The following is a 24,566-nucleotide window of genomic DNA, read 5'->3' on the forward strand; positions in this document are numbered from 1 at the left end:
AAGGAAGTTTTGCTATTTTACAAAAATATTCAGAGGGTTTTGAAATGAATTTTTATTTTTCATAGTATTTATGATGGGGCAGAAGCTGATCTGTTTTTATTTGTCGGTTGTAAAATGCTGTGTTTGTATACATCGAAACTGAATAAATGTAATTGTAATTTATATTATAAAAATAATTCCCATGAACTTGTACTATTTGTGGATTTGGAATTAAGAGGGATTTTTTAAAAAAAAAATCTTGCAGATGAAGTGGCTGCTTTTTGAATAGTGCCTGATGACTTTTTTGGAGAACCTCAAGTATGACATCAAAGAAGTGGGGATTCAAGTCTGGTGATTCCAAATCTGAATCAGAATTGCAGGTGTATAAGAAAGAAAATGCAGCTCTGAAAAAGTCTTTGGAAGAAATCATTAAGGAGAAAAGCAAAATGACACCCGAAGAAAGGAAGAGGCTTCTGGAGGTGATATAAATTAAAATAATCTAACAAAGTAATCTTTGTTTTGCATCTAAATTAAAATGTGGACATTAAGTTTGAGACAAAGCATTTTGTAAAGCAAAGGCTTCTCATTTCATCTAACTACAAAAGAAACTAATTGATAGTGGGAGGCTAATCTTTGCTGCAGGGGTGGGGTGGCCTTTTTATGACTTGTGGACTTCAACTCCCAGAATTCCTGAGCTAGTCATTCTACCTTACTGTAATGTAATGTCTTACCAGGGGTGATAGATACCTCTGTTTTTTCTTTCTGTCCTATTGTGTAGCCTGTTAGCATTGCTTCTAGATTTCTGCAACTACAACCACATCTGACAATCGCATGGCGAGTTACCTTCCCTATGACGTGCTAAATGTTTGCTTCATTCATATATTAGTTGCTTTCGTTCTAATGCATATGAAGCACTCAGGACAAGTAGTGTGGTTCCTTCACAGTTGCTTTTGTGACTGTTAACATAACCATAGTAACTTTTTAAAACGATTTATTTCTTTATATTTCAGAGAAGAAATGTGTGATTTTATGTATTTCTTTCCCAAAGGCTTAGTTACCCTTCCTTCTCTGTTCATAAAGTCTGTATATTTGAAAGCCCGTATGAATTAGTGTAATTTAAATAGTTGAAATGTTTTGAACTATTTAAGTTCAAAGTTAATTGTAAATAGCGGACAATAGATAAAGCATCATCTGAGCTGTTTATGTACATAGAAGTTATTTATATTGTGCATTCTTGTTGAGACTTCTTTATGGTTAGTTAAAGTGGTGGAGCCTCTTCTATTTCTGTTTTGCTTTCATATTAACATTAAATCCCTGATTTCATAAGAATTACCTGTAGCTTTTTTTAAAAAGTTCTTTGGAAGGTTTTTTTGTCTCTGCTTTGGCATACTGGACATAATATTTTGGTAAAATGTAAACAATTTAATGAGACTGTACCTACAATTAAATGGACAATTTCTAGGCAGAATAGTACAATCATATTCCAAATCCTGTGCCATAAGCTTAATTTTACTATCTCTCCAATAGATTAATATTTGCCAACATGATTAGCCACTTCTACTCGATCAGGCATTTGTAGTTTGGAAACTGACCTTTTTTCCCCCCTATTAAAATGCTTGCTTGTACTTCATATAGAAAATACTTGCCCTTGAAACAGAAACAGAAGAATATAAAAATAAACTTGGAAAGAAAGATCAAGAAATCCAGGCCCTGAAAGATGAGTTAAGGAGTAGAAGCAAAAGCACAGATGCTGGTTCTCTGCGAGGGCAGCTAGAAGAGAAAACGAAAGAAGTGGCTAAGCGGGAACAGCTATTAAATTCACTCTCGGAAGAGGTAGAGTGGCAGAAAAATCACATATCTGCCGTTTCTGCAAGATGTACAGATCTCGAAAGCAGAGCCAGTAATGTCCAGATCGCCCAGGTGAGTTTATAAAAAAATGTGTGTAATGTTACCTAAGCCTTTTCCTCCTAGTGCTGTTTGGAAGTTATTTGGGACTGGACTCCTTTTGGGTAGTATTTGCCCAGTAAGAGTGATATGTAATCTGGTGGGGGGGGTCTACCTGAACTCACAGCTCATGCTGAGTAAGGAATGCCTTTGCACAACTTTATTTGGTGTACCCATTATGCCAGGCATGTCAAACTCGCGACGTCACATGACTTTTTCACCATTGCCGGCAATGGGGTTGGCACGGTTTCGGCGTGACCCATCTGGCCTGCGGGCCGGCAGTTTGACATGCCTGCATTATGCCCTTTCCTAGATCGGAATGCCCTTCACTTTGTATCTTGATTACTGCAACGCACTCTACACTGGGCTGCCTTTGAAGACTACCCAGAAACTTCAGCTGGTGTGCCTACGCGATTCATGAGCAAACTCCAGATGTAATTCAACATACGGTTTTTCACCTAAAAGCCATTTGTTGCCTAGAGCCCGATTTCTTTAGGGACTGCCAGTCTCCCGTCGTATCAATCTATATGGCTTGATCTGACAGGGTTGATGTACATCAGGTCAGGGGTCCCCAATCCCCAGGCTGTGGCCCATTACTGGGCTGCGGTCTGTTTGAAACTGGGCTGCGGGAGAGATGGGCAAGTGCATGCGTGTGAAGCTCCACTCGCGCAAGTGGAGAGTACTTGCGCTCGGGCGCAAAACTCCGTTCACACAAAGCTTTGCACGCGAGCGCTCTCCGCTCTTGTGAGTGGTGCACGAGCACAAGCATCCTCCACTCAAGCGCCCTCATTGCAAGTGGAGCATCGTGCGCAAGCACCGCTGCAAGCACAAAGCACCCTCCACTTACGAAGCTCCATTTGCGCAACTGGACGGTGCACCTATCCGCTGCTCACTATCAGCCCCCCACCCAACGAGGCAAGAGAATGCGACCGGAAAGAGAGCTGGTTCTTCTGAGCAACGTTTATTCCACACCATAAACAAACGCCCGAAGACAAACGAAGTCAGCGTTGGTTGCACAGCCCAACCAACACTGCTAAATAGCCGGCGAGGCCCACACCCATCACCACGCCCAAACAAGCCAACAACCCACACGCCCCTACTTAAGCACCACCCCCTCTGGCCTCCACCCTTTGGCTCCTGCTCTCCACGTGGACCACCGTCCCGTACCGCAGGTGCGTACCCCCCCTGATCCCGACCCACCACCACTGCAGACGGCAAGCCACCCCCCAGCCAGGGCGACCCCCCTCGCAGGCCCAAGTCCATACACACCCATCACCCCGCACAGGTCCCCGAACCGCCGCGGCCTGCACAGCCTGGGCCGTCTTCTGTCGCCGCCTGTCCCGCAGCTCCTCAGCAAGGCCGGCAGCAGGTGGCCTTTGTGCTGGCATCGCAGGCAGGCCCTCCAGACCCGGTTGCAGGCCCCGGGGAAAAACAGGCAAGGCCCCGGAGTGAGCCGTCTCCTGGGGAGGGCCTCCAGGGGAACACTGCGCAAGCGCGCTTCCCCCCGCCCCGCCGGATGTCCCCCGAGTCAAATCGGCAGACGGCCGCTGTGACGGCCTGGCGGATGTGCTTTTCCCTGCCCCGCCAGAAGGCCCCGGTGGATGCTGGGATGTCCCGGTGGGCGCGCTCATCCCCAACTCACTGGGAAGCCTTGGAGGTGAAAGGGCCGGTTGCGGGCGTCTGTGGCAGGTCACGAGGCCGGTTGCGGGTGTCTGCCGGCCCGCCGGTGAGTCGTCCCGGGGCCTCGCCGGATGTCGGGCCTGCCAGGCCCGACACTCTCACAATAGAACTGTGTGAGCGTGCGCCTGCCACTCACATGCTAGGCTCCCCTACCCTCCGCATGCCAGGCCGGACTGCCAAGCTAGAAAGGTTGGGGACTGCTGCTCTAGGTTCCCTATATCAAGCAGTGCTATCTATCATAGCACTGCTTAATATACGGAAGAAGATATGCAGTACAAAGAAATGTGCATTCTCTGTCATAGTACCTACCCTTTGGAATGAGGTTCCCCCGAGATTGGGTGGCTCTTGGCCTAATGATGTTGCAGAGCAGGGCTTTTCAACCAGTGGTACGGGTACCACCTGTGGTACATTGGCACCTAGCAGGTGGTACGCGACCATCCTAGCTGGGGAGGGGAATGAGCTGAACCAGTGGCAGCACTGCACAAGCCTGAGCGAGAGATGGCTGGAGCTGCAGGGCTGTCAGGGCTCAGAAGAAGCCGCAGGATCAGCGCCAGGCTCCAGCTGGAGCTCCGCACTGATCCTGGCGTTTCTGAGCCCAGAAGAAGCGCCGATCAGCTGGAATGTTGCAGCATCCCCAGGGTCTTGTGATTTACATTCAGATGCTTGGCAACTGATTCATATTTATGACGGTCACAGTGTCCCAGGGTCATGAGAAGTGACCAAAACCTGCTGCAACCACCCAGCAGAGGGGGGGGGATAAAAACCAAACACCCCCCCACCCCTGCTGCCAATCCTCAACAGAAATGCTCACAACAATGAAAACCTTGGACAGGAGGAAGAGCGCCGCCAGGCGGGGAGGCAGATGTCCTGCTTGGCTGTGGCTTAGGGGGCACTTTTTTCAGTGCCATTATAACTTCGAACAGTCACTAAGTGAACTGTTGTAAGTCGAGGACTACCTGTACTTCATCACTTTTTTCCCCTTTTTTTGTCAAGTTTTTGACACCTTGCTAGGTGACTGGTGGTACTTGGATGTTGCCATATCCTAAAAGTAGTACAATGGGTGAAAAGGTTGAAAAGCCCTGTTCCAGAGAGTCTTAAAGACCTGGCTTGTAGGATGTATGCATGATGCTATTGGCAAAAGTCACCATCCTGTCCATTTTACCTGGATTGCATATTGCTGTTTGCTTTTTATGCTGAGAGCCACTCAGAGCCGACAAGTGTGGAAAGCGCTGAGCTAAATTAAATAAATGAGTTGTTGCCACGTAAGAATAGGGAAGTGGAACAAGATGGCTTAGTGATTTGCATGCTTGAAAGCTCAAAGTGACAACCGCCATTTTCTAATTCACCACCCACAACAGTAATAGGCAGGTCGTCACCACAATTGAAATCTTCAGAGCTAAGGTACCGTGGTATGCGATCTGCTTCATGGTGCAGTGGTCTGCAGCTGTTGCAGTACCAATCTCTGGAAGCGGCTTGGTCAAAATTTCCAAGTGCCCTTCTGTATGTGTCCAGTTAATTCTTTGTTATTTGATGTAAGCCTGGCTGCACTAAAGCCCAAATTTATTTATTTTTTATTTTATTTTAATTCCATTTATATCCCGCCCTTCTCCAAGACTCAGGGCGGCTTACAACCTTAGCAGTAGCCTTCATTCTATGTATATGCCTGCTTATTAGGGCTTTCACACACACACCCCAAGCGGCATTATTACAAAGTCAGCTTAATTGCCCCCAACAATCTGGGTCCTCATTTTACCTACCTCGGAAGGATGGAAGGCTGAGTCAACCTTGAGAAGAAATTTGACATTGGGTTCTGAGAGGTTGACTCAAACGAATCTTTGAAAGCCCTTTGGTTGCCTTAGCTTCACAAGATACTATTCCCTCACGGCTAACTGAAATAAATCAAAGATAAATCAATAACTGATCTCGATTGGCTATGAAAAAGCTCTTCAGAAATAAAACAGCTGATTCTGAGCTTAGACTTAAAAAGGACCTAAGCTTTATTGCAAAACCCTGTAACTTAAGCATGTTAGGGAGACTATTCACAGGTGCCGTATAACACGCCAGCATTTTGTGCTGAACATAGAGAAGAGCTTTTACATTAGCCAGACTCAGGGCCTTACTTTCAGCTCATCTGGAAGAGAGATACAATCGCACGCCTGGGTAAGACTGTTTATGCCTGTGTCTCTTAGAGAAAGTTGAATCAACTGCACATGTCCTTTGTTGCCCCTTTTATTTAAATTGGAGTAACTTTATTCACATCTCCCTTAACAATGACATAGCAAAACAGATATTGTTCTTATTGTTTCCCTCCTAGTAGATATTTCAGGAATGATTTTCAGGAGAGCAGCTAAATTAATAAAATAGTAATTGCATGTTCCTTCAGGATAAATTTTAAATTTGACATTTCATGATTCTAAAATCTTAATTAACAGGCAGGTACTGCTAATAAATTCATATTTATGTCTGTCTCTACAGTTGTTTGAATTAGTCTAAGATATTACTACTTATGTATTGCTTTTGTTTTGTAGTAATTTCTATATATTTTGATGCTTTATTTTTACAATGCTCCACTTTTAAACTGAAATTCTGTTAAAATTGTATTCTGAGTAAGTGTTCATAATACTGAAGTTAACAAATTATTGTCTTTAGCATCCTTAATTTAAACTTTCTAGGCAGATACAGTGGTCCACACAGAATATTTTAACTTTGAATTATTTTGCTGAGCGAGGTACTAAAATAAATGTCCTAGAATTTCTCCCTGGCCTCTTGTTATTTCTAATGGGAGATCAGGTTTTCATAGCATTTGAGCCATGTGATGGCTTCTGAGCAAAAGTTAACTCATAATTATCGGTGTAACTAAGTCAACCGTAAGAATAGATTGAAAAATGGACATACTTTTTATTTCTATTTACACCCCTACTAGATGCTGAAAATTACTTATGTGAACGTCACTCTGTTAAAGCTCAAGTTGAACAGATTATAAATTTGATTCCACTGACCTGATTAGCTAAGACGGGCATCGAACTGCCGGCCCGCAGGCCAGTTGCATCATTCAGAGGCTGCGCTCACCCCAGCTCCAGCAATGCAAAAAAAGTCACGATACGTCGCAACACATCACGTGACGCGGCGAGTTTGACACCCGTGAGCTTAGAGCAGGGGTGTCAAACTTGCGATGTCATGTGACATTGTGCGACGTATCAGAGCTTTTTCCCCATTGCCAGCAATGGGGTGGGCGCGGTTTTGTTGTGATGCGTCCGGCCCGTGGGCTGGCAGTTTGACACCCCTGGCTTAGAGATATTATAGAAAAGGATTACAGAAGTACCACTTATTGAAAGTAGATGGCAGTATAGTATCAATCCTATAGAATTTGAAAATTAAAATACCAAATGCCACAGTGATAAGTCAGGTGCTTGTCCAAATCAGGAAGGATGTTTATAGATATTGGGTAATTGAAGGATATCAGCCATTAAGCAAAACAATAAGCAATAAGTTATATTCAAATATACGGTATATATATATTTGCTGGCTGTATTAGGTTTGGGACATAATACTCTCTTATCCTGAAGCTATAATGTACAAAGTTTTAAAATAATAGATTCTAGTCCAGGTAATCTGTCACGTCTCCGAATACTTTTAGAATTTCTGTTATCTTTTGCCAAATACATGAAACTTTCCTATTTGTAGGTAGCTCAGTATATTCTGTTCTGGAATTGATTAAAGTCTCCTTTGAGTAACTCAACTCATAATGTTCACATAAAAAACTATGTTGCTGTTGGTACAGAAACAGTTTGCCATTACCTTTTCCTTCCTTCCTTCCTTCCTTCCTTCCTTCCTTCCTTCCTTCCTTCCTTCCTTCCTTCCTTCCTTCCTTCCTTCCTTCCTTCCCCCTTCCCCTCCCTCCTTGTCAAATGTGAGCCATAGGATTTCATGGTGGTCTCCCATCTAAATATAACTAGGTTCCATCCAGCTTAGTATTTTTAAATTTGCCAAGCCGAAGGAAATATTTCTAGAAATACGATATGTAGAATCTTGAATGTTTCAACAGTTTGAAAAAATGACAGAAGCCCAGTGCTTGCAAGGCATAGCGTAGCAGTACCGGCTCCTGTCTTCAACACACAGACATCTGCTTTCAGTTAATGGAATTGAACTCTTTCACTATTCTATTTTTTTAACAGGAAAAAGCTGTGCACTGTGCTGGAACGCCAGTCAACCTACATGAAATTGAAATTCAACTGAAAGACGTAAGGCATTTTATCAAATACGTTATATGTTTTATTTAAGGAATTAATTTGACTTACATAAATACAGATAATGTAGAATTATCCCATGTTAGCCTGTTTGGAGCTAATTGTCACTGGTTTCCCAACAAACAGTATATGGGAATATAGCAGTAATAGAGAGATTAGGATCAAATACAAAATTTCATTTACCTTAGTAAGCAATCAGATCTGTAGCTTCCCACAGTCTTGTGACCATGGGAATACTGGGAAGGGCCCGAATTTGAGGAATCGTTGGAAGTACTATTCACTGTACTTATAATACCACCCTTGTAACTTTGAATGGTTGCCTAATAAATGATTGTTAACCAAGGACCATTTGCATAGGATTGTATTCCCAATTAAAATAGTGGTTTGCATCAGTTCAAATACTGGATTGAGACAGATTTAAAACTGGGCCCCATTTTTTCATTCAGGGAGGAGGCAGGAATTGAATTTAGTTCCACAGACTTCATGAAAGTGAACCGATTATAAAATGCTATGCAACAAAAGCTAGTAACATGCTGCTTTATGCCATAAACTATACACCATAAACTTTACATGCTCAACATTATACTACATATGAGTCACCATCAGTAAAATTTAAAATACCTTAGTCTGAAAAGGTGCAGTCGGACTCCTTATTTTTTGCTACGTAGGGTAACATAGATCTCCGGTGTCATGAGGAAATTATCCTTTTATCTTCACTGTTTTGGAGTATATCCATTCCGAAAGCACCACGTTACCTCATTCAAACCTCATGCAATAAATAAGTTAAATTGCAATTTCTCCATTCAGATATTTGTGTATTTGTCTGTAGGCAGAACCCTGATCTGATGTGATGTCTCCCCCACTTTATTAACTGCTGCTATAGTTCAGTCACAAAATAGCATCCGGTCAGCAGCTAGGTCTGTGCTCCTGACACACATCTGAAGATTTATAATACTTCTCTGCTTTTCTGAATAAAACAAACAAATTGGAGGTATGGCAGGCAACCAATATTTCACTTCCCAGCTGGAAAAGAGGGTCACACCATATTGAAAGCCAAACGTGGGCTTTCTGCTTATGCATTGGGCTCTTTTGCTATGGCACATCCAGTTCCAGTAACGATTAAGAATGGATGATTAAACAAAAATGCAGTGTAGTTCAATTTGCTTTCTTCAAACAAGGCCAGGGACTGAAAGCCTATGACATTGTTAGATTACATCTGCTAAATATTGCTACCTCGTCTTTATCTCTGTATTCTCGTTTAAGAAAAATATAAAGAGGAACGTGGAAACAGTACTGTGAGCTAGGAAGAAAGTGCCTTAAATTCCATGAACAGTAACCTTTATGCCTCATGAAAACTATTCTTAAATTCAAAAACTTCTTTAACATGATGGCTATTTAAAGAATAGCTTTCACTGAGCTATTGAAAGCCTTGTGTATGGATTCAAATAAAGTTTAAGAATTGAATACCCATTAAATTATTGTTTGATCTGCCTGTTGTAAGCTTTTTATTTGTAAAAAAAAAATAAGGAATTTCTTCTCAAGATCTTTTAATCTCCTACACATTAATACATATTAAATGCATTGTTTTGTGAACATTTTATTTCGAACAAGGAGCATACAATTTTTAAAAAACCAAGCAATCGCTTGTTGATACGGTGGTATCATTCTTTATGCATTTGTATGGCATCTTTTTGAATGCCATCTTTCACAGGTAACAACAATATATAACAAAATTAAAAGAATACATTAATAAAACAATGTAACATTACTAAAAATGAATAAAGACATTCTTCTTGTATATTGCAGCATAATAATTTAGTGAAGTCATTTTTGACTCCATTTGAAATATGTGCGGTTTTGGAATTCATTGCCATAACTTTGAAGGGAACTAATAGATTCCTTGGGAGTTACATTAGGGTAGCTTTGCTACTGAAAAGGTCCTGCTCCTAATTTTATCATTCTATTCATTAAAAAAAAATTCAGCAATAATCAGCTTCTGGAATGTATGTTTAAAGAAGATTACAGTTCTATACACATTTCCAAGTATCTTCAGTTGAAAATACATAAGTAGGCATATATCAGTTATAATGAAATATTTTTCTGAGATTTTTTTAATAATCCAAATAATTTGTTTAGTATTGTTAATTAATTGAAAAATTACAAAATAAGTACAACTTAAACAGCTTTCAAAAACCTCTCGGTAGGGAATTATTCAAAATAGGCATACTTTACTGTATAAAAGATGGCATGCATACGTTTACCATGTTCTTCCAAAAGTTTCTTGAAGAAAAGTACACTTTAGTCTTCATTTACAGTTCCTTGTTTGTGTTTTTTTCCCTGTATGCTACACCATTCATGCATACTAACACCTTTTTACACCTTGTGTATATTATTTTCACACTCAATAAAGAGGGCTGGACAGAGATCTCTTATCTTTGTTCTGAAAACTACTAGTTTTAAACTTGTACTTTTGCTTGGAGGGTAGTTTTTGTATACTAAAGTTCAGAATAACCTGAAAGTAAAGGTTTCATATCCTTTTTGGAACTGGATCAGTCCTTTGGGTCCAGGTTTCTAGGCAAAGCTAATATCACAAGCCAACAAATTGTAGATGCTTCAATGCAATGTGTACAGTTGCTCTGGTTTTATTTACTCTAGAGCAGGGGTAGGCAACCTTGGCTCTTTTATGACTCGTGGAGGAATTCTGGCTCAGGAATTCTGGGAGTTAGTGTCCACGACTCATAAAGAGCCAAGGTTGCCTGCCCCTGCTCTGGAGCAAGTACAATGGGCTGATCAAAATATGGAACAAAGTAAGAGCCAGTTGTAGTGGTTAAGGCATTTGGTTAGGAAGCATGGGAACGTGAGTTCTACTCCTGCCTTAAGCACAAAGCCAACTTGGTGACCTTGGGCCAGTCCATCTTTCTTAGCCCTAGAAAGAAGGTTACATCAAACCTTTTCTGAAAATCTTACCAAGAAAACTGCAGGGACAATCCAGGCAGTCACCAGGCGTCAACAATGACTTGAAGGCAATCAATCAACCAATCAATCAATAAAAGGGTGAGGAAGACGAAGCAGAATAATTATTTATCCCCAGGGCTCCAATTATAGACAACAGTCATACAGTCCATGTGTGAAATGAGTAATAATTAAAAAAAATTCCATTGGCACCATAGAAATAATACACATATAGACAATTGTGTAAAACAATTGTCCTTTACCATTACATTTCCCTTCTACCAAATTAGCTACTACGCTGTTATACCACAGAACATAAAACATATGGGATAACCATGTATTGAATTCATTGTGTACTTTGGCCCTAAATTCTATGTGTGAAGGAAATAAAAATTATAAACTCTTTAAACATTAAGCTGCATATCTTAATAAAAACACTTATTTTAAATGTTTCTTTTTTGATTCTCTTTCAAGCCATCTCTCTTTTTCACTTCTCTTCTTTGCCTTCCCTCATTTTTAGCAACCGTTCCTTTCTTCCCAACTTATACTTTATTTCACTAACAACTGTCTCGTACGTGTGTACGACGATACTGGCATAGGCACCCAGTTCATCTTCTAAAAGGTGCTAGAATAGTTGATTGAAAATGTATTTGGCATGTGATAGGGCACAGTTTAATTCTAAATGTGGCCTGCACATAAGAAAGTATGATTTGGAGCCTGTGATAAATGAGTTTGTTACAGTTCTTCAAACTCATTTCTACTGTCCCACTTATATGTGACTCATGGCTTGAACAAGCTAAGGAACAACATGTAACAAATGTACTGGGAAACCATCGGGTGTCTGCATGAAGCCTTGTTGATTAAATCTAGAATTCACTATTGAGTACGTGTGCATATTTACTTGGAAATTGTATGATTTAATCTGTTTCCTTTCAAGTTAACATTGAAAGTGGTTTTCAAACACAGTTGTGGCTAGGTACCACTGTATATTGAACCACATCGGTTTATGATCCTTTCCAACCGCAGAATATGCTGGCAATGAAGAAAAAGTACAGAGGTAATTTTTCACTGATTTTGTGTTTTCTTCTGCTGTGGTATACTGAAATGTCATAGAAGTCTCACTCACTTTCAAATCTCTTTACAGGCTTTAGAGAAAAACCAGCAGTGGATAATATATGACCAGCAACGGGAGGCTTATGTTCAGAGTCTCTTAGCAAGGATTTTTGATCTGGAACAGCAGCTAAAAACTGTCATCCAAGAGCAAGCAAAGGAAGCTAGGGCAGAAGGTATAGACCAGGGGTGTCAAACTCAATTTCATTGAGGGCCGCATCAGCATTACGGTTGCCCTCAGGGGGCCGGGTGGGTATGGCCAGGGTGGGCGTGGCCTACTGGGTGGGCATGGCTAGAGTGCGTATGGCTTACTAAGTGGGCGTGGCCAGCTCTACATCGTTCGCATCAAGGGTGCCTATGGGGGCCTGGGCAGGAGTGGGGCAGATCTGAGGGTCTCTGGCAGAAGGAGGGTCTCTGGGCCAGGGCCAAGGCAGTGGGGGCCGTTCCCTCACTGTTTCCAGGATGGCTTCGCGGGCCGCATGAAACCACTTCGCGGGCCGGATCTGGTCCCCGGGCCTTGTGTTTGACATGTCTGGTATAGACTGATTATTCTCCGAACTGCTTAGGACCAAAAAATGAACTTATATTGGTCTGATTTCCATGTTCAAAATATTGTAGCTGTAAGAAGAGCTCTTCTGAAAGCTATATTTGTGCCACTCAGTGGCGGTATTCAAATATGTGAACAACCGGTTCTCTGTGTGGATGCCGCTTCCGGAAGTCCACTCTGGACCTGGGCAACAAAAAATTAGCTACCGGTTCTGCCGAAGTGGTGCGAACCAGCTGAGTCCCACCACTGGTGCCCCTGTAATTTTTAGGAGGGAGGGTGGGAGAGAAAATACATCCTGGTCATTGTTTAGATCCCAAACTTCCAATTTTATACATAGGAAAACAGCATTTGTTTATCTGGTCTGGCATGTAACACTCGCCTTTTTAGAAGTTGATTTAAACCTTCATATCGTTCCTACTAAGTTTACAATATTTCTGAGAACAACTTCCATAGTACAGAGATGAGGGCAAGACTTCTTGGTAACAAGTTTCACACTTCGTTTGCTTTTGAAAATTCTTCTGCTATTAGGTATTTGTTTTGTGCCTGAATAATTATTATATTTCTTATCTCTGTGATGTTTGGTTAAGCATTTGTATGCCATGAGACATATTGGCATTGTGACATTAAGCACCCCATTCCCTAAAATTGTCCAGAAAGATTAAAGTTGATAAAATATTAAACTTAAGTCCAGAAACATACTGATTAGAATTCTAGAGCAGTATCTCCCAGTATTTTTTTTTCCTATTCCTGTTGAGAGTAGTTGCTCTGGAATCAAGTTCTTTCTGCTGCATCCCGCTGTAATGACAGACTAGAGAAGAACAGTGGTTATTTTCTCCTCCCCACCTGGTTTCATTTTACCAAGCTCTACCACCAGTTTTTTAAAGATGCTTTATTGTACAGAGGAGAGGAAGGTGTTAGATTAGAATATCTCTCTGTGCCTGCATGCCTAAATTATCTCTTCCTCTTGAATGATGGTAGAAATATGGGTGTGGACTAGAGCTTGTAGCCTTGTCCAAGATACATTTTACAAATCTCATCACAATGTGTAATTAGTGAAGGAAAGACTCTTGGTAGTCAAAAATAGCATATTAGTAGGACTTTCCACTCGAAGTAGAAACGTAATAATAACATATTCAAGGATGGAATGGCGGCATGGAGGAAACTGGCAACATTGGATCTTCATCACTGACATATTCAGAGGAATATTTAAAAAGTTTGTAGACTAATCTGTTTGTGCTTGTTGGTTTTTAAGGTCATGAAATGAACCTTATTAGGGATTTGAACATGTTTCCAGAGGTATATCAAGCACCCTAGTACCCTTGGAGTCTGCTGTAGAATTTCAGTAATGTAAAGTGCCATATGGAAAGCTATAAGAAGTGTCTACATTTGAATAAAGTTTCCCATTTTATACACATATTCGTACAAAAAGAGTAGATTGTCATGCAAAATCATATTGGTTTAGAACTATGGGTACTTTATAAACAGCAGATAAAGTGATATTCTTGTTTGTTTAAAGTACTGTAAGATAATTTATGTTCACGTTAGAACATATCACAAAACAAGTTCTTAATGTTGCTAGCATCTGTGAAATATCCTGCAACTTTTAGTTAAATTTTCATATTTAGATTATTGAATGTTTTTGTTTTCAATTTTAATATTCTGTAAGCAAGAGACAAGAACATAAGATAGCATTCCAAAACAGCATATCTTAAAATTCAGTCATTTGAAGTAACTGAATTGTATGATAGTACGGGTGGTAATTTTTTTAAAAAAATCCCAAGAATCTACCATGATTTCTGGGCTCACTGTGAGGAGATGCCAACATGTGAGATAGTAAAGGTAAAGGTTCCCCCGCACATGCGTGGTAGTCATTTCCAACTCTAGGGGCCGGTGCTCATCTCCGTTTCAAAGCCGAAGAGCCAGCGCTTGTCTGAGGACGTCTCCGTGGTCATGTGGCCCGCATGACTAGACGCCAAAGGCACACGGAACGCTGTTACCTTCCCACCATAGTGGACCCTATTTTTCTACTTGCATTTTTACGTGCTTTCGAACTGCTAGGTTGGCAGAAGCTGGGACAAGTAACAGGCGCTCACTCTGTTACTCTGTGAGCTAGTATGATGCCATAATTCAGTGCTTAAGTCTAAAAGTGCAACATGCTGTTTTGCTTCATATTTTCACATATTTGCTTCATTTTGTTCTTTGTTCTGCTCCGTGTCCCTTTGCCTTTCGGTGGAATCCTAAAAGGAGACAAGCAGAGATATTATGAGCAGATGTTGGCCACAGCAGAAAAGAATCTGGAAGCAGAAAGGCAAATGGTCTCCCAGCTACACGCCGACCGTAATGAATTGCAAAGGAAGTGCAATGAAATTCAGCAAGAGGCAATAAATGCAGATGGTCTGCTGAAGCTGCAGAAGCAAACTGATGTTAAGGCTCTTCAGGACGAAAGCCACCTCAAAGGGCAGCTCTTGCAAAGAGTTACACATGAGCATGAAATGACCAGGAGAAAGCTGGATGAAGAAAGGAGGCGTGCACAAGCCCTCTCCGTTCAGGTCTTTGAAACTGTTGCCTTGACGCTTTTTATTACAGGCTTCCCAAATTGATCCTGCAGGTTGGGAATTCAGGGCATTGCAGGTTCATTCCATGTGGGTGGCGGGAGATAGCGTTGGGATTAGTTGGGTCTGTCTAAAGAAACTTTCAAGATTAAGCCCCTTGAAACGGTTCTGCTAATGTGGTTAGTAGCCGGTAACAACCTGGGTGCACATCTTAACCCTGATTTTGGCAGTGAGTGAAATAAGCCAGGTGGAAGGGAATTTTACAGGTAGTCCTTGATTTACAACAGTTCGTTTAGTGACCGTTCAGAGTTACGATGGCACTGAAAAAAATGTGACTTATGACCATTTTTCACAGTTATGACACATCCCCATCATCATGTGATCCGAGTGCAGATGCTTGGCAACTGGTTCATACTTATGACCATTGCTGAGTCCTGAGAACATGTGATCGCCTTTTGCGACCTTCTGACAAGCCAGGCCAATGGGGAAGTAAGACTCTCTTTAACAATTGCGTTAATAATTTTATCAACTGCAGTGATTCACTTAACAACTGAGGCCAGAAAGGTTGTAAACGAAATGGGGCAAACCTCACTTTAAAAAATGTCTCACTTAACAACAGAAAATTTGGGCTTGATTGTGGCCGTAAGTCAAGGACTACCTGTATTTGTAGCACGCACATCTTCCACCCTCTAAATACATTCATCTAACATTACTTTAAATATCGCCAAAGGTGATAAAGGCATGGATAGACCTGCATCTTGTCTAGGCTGGCCATTGAGGACTATCTCTGTATTTGGACAAGTATAACTGAGAAGAAATTGGGAGGCATAAGGTTTAAGAAAAGGAGACATTGCTGCTCCTCATGCTGTCATTACAGTAGTTGTAAGGGCGTAGCAGAGGAAGAGCAAAATAAATCCATGTGTCTTGTATTTATTATTTAAAGTTAGAATATTTCAGACATGTGAGGCGACTCCCAGAAAAATACGGCATACTCCATTTAATCCTCCAGGGAAAGACTTTGGGCAAACGAGGTCCAGGCAGAAGAAGAACATCATGGCTTCAAAATCTAAGGGACTGGTTTGGACAAAACTCAGCAGCACTTTTCCATGCGGCTGCTGATAAAAACAGGATCGCCAACATGATTGCCAACGTCCGATAATGGATATGGCACAAGAAGAAGAAGAAGATTTATTTGGAAGCTTTTTATGTATTGATTGTCACATAATCGCCTCTTCATATTTTACAGGTTGAACTGCTCCACAAGTCTTTGATAAAACAGCAGGAAGAACAGACAAGAATAGCAGCTTTGGAACAACAGGTACTAAATTATGCTCTCTCACACGTAGCATAGATCTTTGACTAATATCCCCCACTCTAATCCTCATTTTAATATCAAAAGTGTGTGTCCTAATTTAGAAATAGTCTACATTTCTATGGTCCAGAAATCGTTAACAGTTATTAATGTAATTTGTCATAGTGTCTGCTCATATTTAAGCTTTGAACAGAATATGAATTTAAAATTCATTCAGGATTAATTGTATCCTCTTTGTGGTCTTTACAAGTCTTTACTTTTATCAAACTATTTTTAGCTGTAAAAAGGTAACATTTATTTTGTATATGGGCAGATGTTTAAATGGAACGTGTAATTATCAGATATGAAAAAAACAGGAGACCATTCCATTTTTCATCCAGTTCTTTTCTTCTAGATACAGTCATGCACATCAGACTTTGAGAATGAAAAACTAGATCGCCAGAACCTGCAAATCCAGTTGAACAAAGTTCTTAAGGAACTGCGGAAGGCAAGAGACCAAATTACTCGTCTTGAGCCGTCAGTAAGTATTGATGAATTAAGACTGAATCTTTACTAGACCTGTGCAGAGAACCAGCATGAAAGGCAAAATAACAGTTACCCTGTGATAAAATGGGCGGCCAATAAATTGGGTGGATGGGAAAGGAAAGGAAGATTTTGCAGCAGGTATACATGTACTTCTAGCATCTGTCAGGAACACCATAACCCAAATGAGTCTTTTTCTGAGATATGATAGTTGTTCAGTCATGAGGAAAGGCTGAATATGACTCTGAATCACATTTCACTCTTCAAATCAAGACATCCTTTTCATTTTCCACACATAGCATGTATACCGAACTGCAATTGTTGACGAGTTTGTATTTTATTTGTCAGGTGTATTGTTTTTTATAACAATTTCACATAAGCTGTTGCAACTATTTGATGCTTTACCGACTCCTCTGAGAACCTTTGCTTTTGGTTTTAAAACAGCATCTTGTGGGGAATTTAGAAACGTGGTAGATAATATCAAAACAGACTTTTCCTGATATAAAACTTTAATGTCTTTTTTTTTCTTTACACATCACTAGATTCTGTTACAATCCAGTCAGATATCCTTTTTAAAATTCAATTATATTTAGATATTTGACTCCTAAAAGAAATACTGTTGGCACGCATTATAAATTATATACTATCTTATTTAAATGCAACAGTTTTTTTTCCAGAAGCTTCCAGAACGTGGTGGATGTTTAGAAGTCTTAGGCAACTTCCACGCTGCATTTGAAGACAAGTTGATAATAGAAGACAAACGTTCTTCACCAAAACATATAAGCCTTCTGGATGAAAGTTTCCTGGAGTGTCCAAAATGTAAAACCCAATATCCTACAAGCCAGCATAGGGAATTATTAGCTCACATTGATTTCTGTACAGTTTAAGACCTAGAGTAGGCCTGTAGCTCTGTCTCAATACACCCATGCAATTTAATGGAAAATAATAGCTCTTTAAAAACAACTCATGAAGATGCTAAAGGACTGCAGTTCATATTTCAACCAAACATTTGTGCTGTAATTTAATGTTCATGAAGGACCAGGAAGTAAAGTACTTTGTGCATGGCATCTTCAGTTCTGAACTACTGATTGTATTTCCACTCTCGGGCAAGAAAGTTATCTTATTTTCTGTAGGCTAATGCATCATGCAAATGTTCAATTACTGCTGTTTTTACTTTACTGGATTAACATATGATACCTTACCTTGCCTCCAGAAATGCATTTTGACATTTCAGTTTACCGAGGCCCTCTGACATTTGCAAAAAGGAAATTCTTTTTGATATCCAATGAGCTGTGAACATGTAGTCCACATGAAGGAATGCATGGAGACAGTTGGATGTAAGAGGAAAACAAATATAAAGTAGCACAACTTCTAATTTCCACTGAACTCTTCTTTGCAAAAAGAAAGCAAGTCCCAAATTCAGAACATCAGGGTGTGTCTTGACTATTGCTTCCATTTTATTTAAGATATACTCTCATTTGCACTTCTTATCCCTGAGCGGAAAGCTTAGGGATATAACTTATCAGGGAACCTGTATAATAAAATGCTTTTTAAAATAATAAAATGGAATCGGCTAGGCCACCAATCCTCTACATATGTCTTTTTTAATATTAGGAATGACTGTACATGAAGTTGCTTGTTATTACCTCTTGAATTTACTATAATCCCCTCTGCCGTTCTTTTGTTTGTAACGTCTACTGTGCGATTTCTTCACTGTGATTTGAGCTGTAATCAAGCTTCCCAGAATATGATTGGATTGTATCCCCTTCTTTAGGAAACACTGTGTCTTGATGGCTTATAAAAGTACTACTAAATGAAATAAGAACAATATTTTGTAACCACCACACAGATATTTCACATCAATTGGAAAGCAATTACAGTTACCAGAATCATAGGGTGCGGGTAGCCCTTGACTTACGACTGTCCATCAAAATTGTAAGTCGTAATGGTCATAAAGTCGATTTTATGACCTTTTTTGGGTGGTTGCTCCAGGCACATTAAATGACTGCTGTGGTCGTTAAGTGAACCAATGGTTCGTTATGAGTGCGGTTTCCCCCCAAAATCGGCAGTGAATGCTGGTTTTCTGCAAAACTCATAAAATGCAGCTTTGTGACCCTGTGGCACTGCAAGTGGCCATAAAGGCGACCTGGTTGCTGAACTCCCAAAGTCTGATCATGTGGCTGCAGAGGGACTTGACCATCGGACTTTGAATCTGGACTGTAAGTAGCCTCCGGGGTAGGTCCGTGCTAACTGAACAGTTGCAAGTCGAGGGGTGCCTACAATTATGCAAATTTTGTGGAAAGTTCCTCCATGCCAGTTCTCTCTGTGCTATAGAAGAGTCAGGATCACACCTGAAAACTTCTCTGTTTTGTATTAATCATCTGCTATGGAAAATTATGTTTTTCTATAAATTCCACCACATTATCCTGCTAGTGGAGGGGAAAAGATTAATGAAATCAATGTTTCATAAAGGAAGACAATATGTGCCCTACAGTGATAAATAACCGTTTAATTCCATTTTTCTGAAGACTTTACCCACAATTTCTGAAAATTGAGGTTACTGTTGCCTTTTGGGAAGGGGGCACAGGATCCCTTTGGGTCAGCCTTGATTCCTGGCAAGGGTTTTTTGGGAAGTGGTTGTTCCTGATTTCTTCCTGGGCTGGGAGAAAAATGACTGGCCCCAACTATCTTTGTGCCTAAGGTAGACTAGAATTTATATTCTCTTGCTTTCTAGCCTGTTGCCTTTAAGCAATAGACCAAACTGACTAAAATTCTCAAACAGGCTATCTCATGGGATAGAATGTGTGATACACATTACACAGAATGCTACTTCAATCAATATATAGCGATGCTTCCTAGTAAAGGCTGATTTTATAATATGATCTAAATTGTTATAATCTGGTAACATATTTTGAGTTTTTCTATTAATCTGGAAGGCCACGTGGCTGATAGATTTATTCATAAACCACTTGAGATAATCTATCACAATGGGAACCAATGATTATTCTTCCTAATTTATTTTCCTTTGAAAAAGGGACATAATTTGGAATGCAGTTAGAGTCAGGAAAATAATACAGAAGTTCTGCCTGAGAAGAAAAGAGATCTCTGAGATCGGCAATTGTAAGGAGGTCAAATTTACGACCAGCATACTATATAATCATTTCAAGCAAATCAGAAAATTGTTCTGGAAACTAGCACCCTGCCATCTGCCTCAGTGTTGTTAGCTAGAGGTCTCAGGATTTTTGATCGATGTTGACAACTGTCATGTGAAGGATAATAAATTCAAGACTGGCGTGGTTATTGTGCCCAAAATATATTTTTTTCCAGACAAACTGCCAACCATTAATAATGTAAGTCACGAAAGCATTAAGTCATGTGATTGCCTTCATTAAGTAAGTGTTTTCCAAGGATATAGGAAATATTGGGGGGGGGGGGCGGGTTTAACAGAAGAGACTTGGCATATAGAGGTGGTGGTTTCATTTGTTGAATTAGTAACTACTAAGAGGAAACACTAGATGAGAAAAGAACAGATTTAAGGCGTCCGGGTAGGAAAGTACACCTTATATCAGAAAAGACCAAACTCTGCAATTCTATGTAATGTACTTTGGATGAATAATGCTAGAGTTGCTTGAGAAAGCTGCATCCCTCCTCTATATAATAATAATAATAATTTAATTTGTATACCGCCCTTCTCCCGAAGGACTCAGGGCGGTGAACAGGGCAATACATAATAAAAAACAGGATACAAAAATTAAAAAGTGATTAAACAACTATGCCCATAGTAATTAATACATATTAAAAATTAAAACTAATTATAAAAAACCCAACCCCATCCCATCAGACCAGGCCAGCTTGTTCAAAAAAGAAGGTTTTGAGATCGCACCGGAAGGAGCGAAGGTCGGGGGTAATGGCATTTTGTTTCCTTGAACTTGTCCGCAATGCAGAATTGTAACGTTCACGTAGGAAGGTCTGTTTTGTCTGCACTATGAGAAGCACTCCTATGCTACCAATCTTAATTTAAAGTGGTCTCGTAAGGCAGATTTCAAGGAAAACATAATTGTTTTACTAGATCTATTTCACTGCCCAGAGCCTCTCTTTGAGGGACATGGGTGGTTCAGAAATGTGAAAAATAGATAATTTGTTTTGAAACCATATTAGCAAAAAATACCCTCAGGTTTGATTCCAGATATTCTTAAACTTGGTTTTTAACTTTTGTATTTTTGGTTTTTAATTACCCTGTAAACCGCCCTGAGTCCTCCAGGAAAGGGCGGTATATAAATGTAATAAAATAAATAAATAAAATAAATATTCTTCTATGCATATATTGCAAACCAAACTGATACTTCCCCTGGAAGATTAGAATATTAATAATTTTTATTATGATGTTGTTAGACATATCCAATTCCTATAATCATTCTTCATGTTTTGGTTTCCAGCCTAATCATTCTTGTTGCTCCTCTTTGCATTCTTTCCAGAGTCTCAATCTTTTTTATATTGTGATGACCAGAACTGGAGGCAGTATTCCAAGTGTGGTCTTACTAAGACTTTGTAAAGCGGTACTAGAATTTCACGTGATCTTGATTCTATCCCTCTATTAATGCAGCTTAAGTTTCATTGGCTTTTTTTTGGTTGCTGCTGCTCACTGTTGGTTCATATTTAAGTGATTGTCCACTGGGACTTCCTCTCACATTTACTGGCATTATGCCAAGTTTCACCTAGCCCATACCTATACAGTTTGTTTTTTCTTGCCTAAGTGTAAAACCTTACTTTTATCTACACTGAATTTCATTTTGTTAGATAGGGCCCAGTGTTCAAGTCTGTCAAGATCTTTTTGGATCTTGAGCTTCTCTCCTAGGGTGTTGGCTATTCCTGCCAGCATAGTGTCATGCGAGTCCCACCAGGCTGAAGGTTGACTCAGCCTTCCATCCTTCCGAGGTAGGTAAAATGAGGACCCAGATTGTTGGGGGCAATAAGCTGACTTTGTAATAATGCCGCTTGGGGGGTGTGTGAAGGCCCTAATAAGCAGGCATATACATAGAATGAAGGCTATTGCTAAGCACATTGATTTGTGCTTTAGATTGTAAGCCGCCCTGAGTCTTCGGAGAAGGGTGGGATATAAATGGGATTAAATTTTTTTTTTTTTGCAAATTTGATGAATTCCCCTTCTATTCCCTCATCTAGTTTGTTTATGAAGATATTGAAGAGTACTGGGCCCCAAACAGAACCTTGTGGTACCCCCTCCCCCTCCACTTACTTCCCTCCATATAGATGTAGTTCCATTGAGGAATACATGTTGAGTACAATTTGTCATCAGTTACAAACCCATCTGGTGGTCTATTCCACATTTTTCTAGCTTGCCAAGAAGTAGGTGGTGGTCTACTTTATCAAATGTTTTACTAAAACAAGTATACTATGTCCACAGCATTTCGCTGATCCACTAATTTAGTCACTGTCGGAGGATTTGTTTGGCATGATCTGCTTTTGTCAAACCCATGTTGGCTTCTGGTTATAACTTTGTTTGCTTCTAGGCGTTTGCAGATTTGTTGCTTGATTATCTTTTCCAAGATCTTCCCAGATATTGATGTCAGGCTGATTGGTCTGTAATTTCCTGGATCTGGTCCCTCCCCCCTTTTGGGGGGGGTGGATGAAGGGAACTACATCATCTCTTTTCCAGTCCTCAGGTAGTTCCCTGGTGCTCCAAAAACCTTGAGAGATATATTTCAATGATTCTGAAATTACATCTGCCAGTACTTTCAGAACTCTGGGGTGTAGTCCATCAGGACCTGGTGATTTCAATCTGTCCAGAGCTGAAAGATGTTCTCTTATTTCTCCATATTTTAATTTGCATTCCTAACCCGTCATTTATGGTTCTGTTTTTGGTAAGTTGCGTAGTGTTTTCTTTTTGCACTAAGACAGATTCAAAGTATGAATTAAGTACTTGTGCTTTCTCTCTGATGCCTGTTACTTTTTTTGCTATCTCTCATTAGTGGACCGACTGTTTCAGGTGTTGCCGAGGTTAGTCGGAATGTAAATTTCCCTCTCAGGATTCCAGGGCAAGAAAGGCTGGTTTGGAGAAGATTTAATTTTAATCCACGGTGATCCGGTAGACAGGCTTTCTATTTCTCTGCTAATCAAAACATTCTGAATGGTAAGAGGATGATCCCTGTGAACGCCATTCTGATGCTGCAGCTGATTTTGATAGGCAAACAAGTGTTGCCATTGCCAGCTGGTGACTGCTCATCTGAAGGCAGGGAAAAGGGACAGATCTTTCTGGAAAGCAAAGAAGGTTTGATGGTTGAGAATTGTGCACACAGGTCATAATGGGCAAGCGGTTCTGGAAACGGACTGGAGAAGCAAGACCATATTGATTACTTATGGACTTCTCAGCAGCTTTTGGTTTCATAGTTTGTTAAGTTCTTCTAGGTAAGTAGACCAGATACTCAGGACAGGATCTTTCAAGGAGCTGTTTTATTGGGGAGGGGGAGGGGGGGAGGACCAGGCAATTTCGGAATATAAGGTAGAAACCTTGTTTTGTTCAGTAATTCAGCATTCATCAAAATGCTGAGTGACATCTGAAGGTTTATACCCGAGTCCTCAGCTTGCTAACCTACCTCCATTTCTTCTCGATAGGTAATAGAACACAAGTATTACATTTGGGTCCAAAATCAGTAATGTGCTGGATGAGGGCCAATAAGCTTGAATTCAAACAAAATAAAAAGTACTCCTGATGAAGCAATGGTTTGTTCAAAGAGTGCTCGGGTCTTCTGGATGCAGAGTAACCCCCTCCCTGAAGGATCAGCCTTACAGTCTGAAAGCGCACATCCACCTGGCTTTGCCAGCAGACAGCCAAGCATCATCAGGGATATGGAGTCTCTTAGCTCCTAAGGTCACCCCTTCATGGGCATCAGCAAGAGTGAAAGCAATGAGCTGAACCATAAAATATGCACAGTCTCATGCAAATGCCGTGACTTAGGTATTTATATTAAGACCCTGAGATGCAGGTACGTTATTGCGGCATTTATGTGACGACGTCACTGTCATATCATTTTGGTATTATGATTTGCTGCAGATACTGCTGCTCTCATAGGCAACAAGAACTTGACCATCTCCAGAAGGAAGTATTTTGAAGCATACAAAAATGGGTGTGAGTTGAAAAAGGCAGTACGGTGATTATAAAACAGGCTCTGGGGAAATCTTTGCTCGTCCTTAAACAACATCATTAGCTTCCAAGCGATTACAAAGAGAATTCTACTGTTATCTCTTAAAGCAGACATGTCAAACACAAGGCCCGGGGGCCAGATCCGGCCCGCGAAGTGGTTTCATGCGGCCCGCGAAGCCATCCTGGAAACAGTGAGGGAACGGCCCCCACTGCCTTGGCCCTGGCCCAGAGACCCTCCTCCTGCCAGAGACCCTCAGATCTGTCCCACTCCTGCCCAGGCCCCCATAGGCACCCTTGATGCCAATGATGTAGAGCTGGCCATGCCCACCCAGTAGGCCATACGCACTCTAGCCACGCCCACCCAGTAGGTCACACCCTCCCAGGCCACACCCACACGGCCCCCTGAGGGCAACCCCAATGCTGATGCGGCCCTCAATGAAATTGAGTTTGACACCCCTGTCTTAAAGCCTCCCAAGTATTCTGGCAGAAGCAGCTATTCACTCTTCCATTAGGTTGCCTAATGGGCACCAGGGACCAGTTCCGTGGAGAGAGGTTTTTCCAT

At 40.8% G+C, this 24,566-nt stretch overlaps 1 protein-coding gene across 3 annotated transcripts; it reads left to right on the plus strand.

The window, feature by feature from the left end:
- The first annotated feature begins 242 nt into the window (after nt 1-242).
- On the plus strand, nt 243-18,486 carry CEP55 (centrosomal protein 55). Of its 3 annotated transcripts, none has more exons than XM_083363443.1 (8): nt 243-458; nt 1,615-1,899; nt 7,779-7,844; nt 11,947-12,088; nt 14,704-15,008; nt 16,258-16,329; nt 16,718-16,843; nt 17,511-18,486. In XM_083363443.1, exons 1-8 carry the CDS (start codon nt 300-302, stop codon nt 17,730-17,732), a joined length of 1,377 nt encoding a protein of 458 aa, XP_083219569.1. In that variant the 5' UTR covers nt 243-299; the 3' UTR covers nt 17,733-18,486. The 3 variants fall into 3 exon arrangements, with proteins under 3 accessions (XP_083219569.1, XP_083219570.1, XP_083219571.1); XM_083363444.1 differs by having other exon boundaries at nt 17,523-18,486; XM_083363445.1 differs by having other exon boundaries at nt 17,526-18,486.
- Nucleotides 18,487-24,566: the final 6,080 nt, after the last annotated feature.

This window comes from Vipera ursinii (genome assembly GCF_947247035.1).
Source record: "Vipera ursinii genome assembly, chromosome: 5".
In the NCBI taxonomy this organism is placed as follows: Eukaryota; Metazoa; Chordata; class Lepidosauria; order Squamata; family Viperidae; genus Vipera; species Vipera ursinii.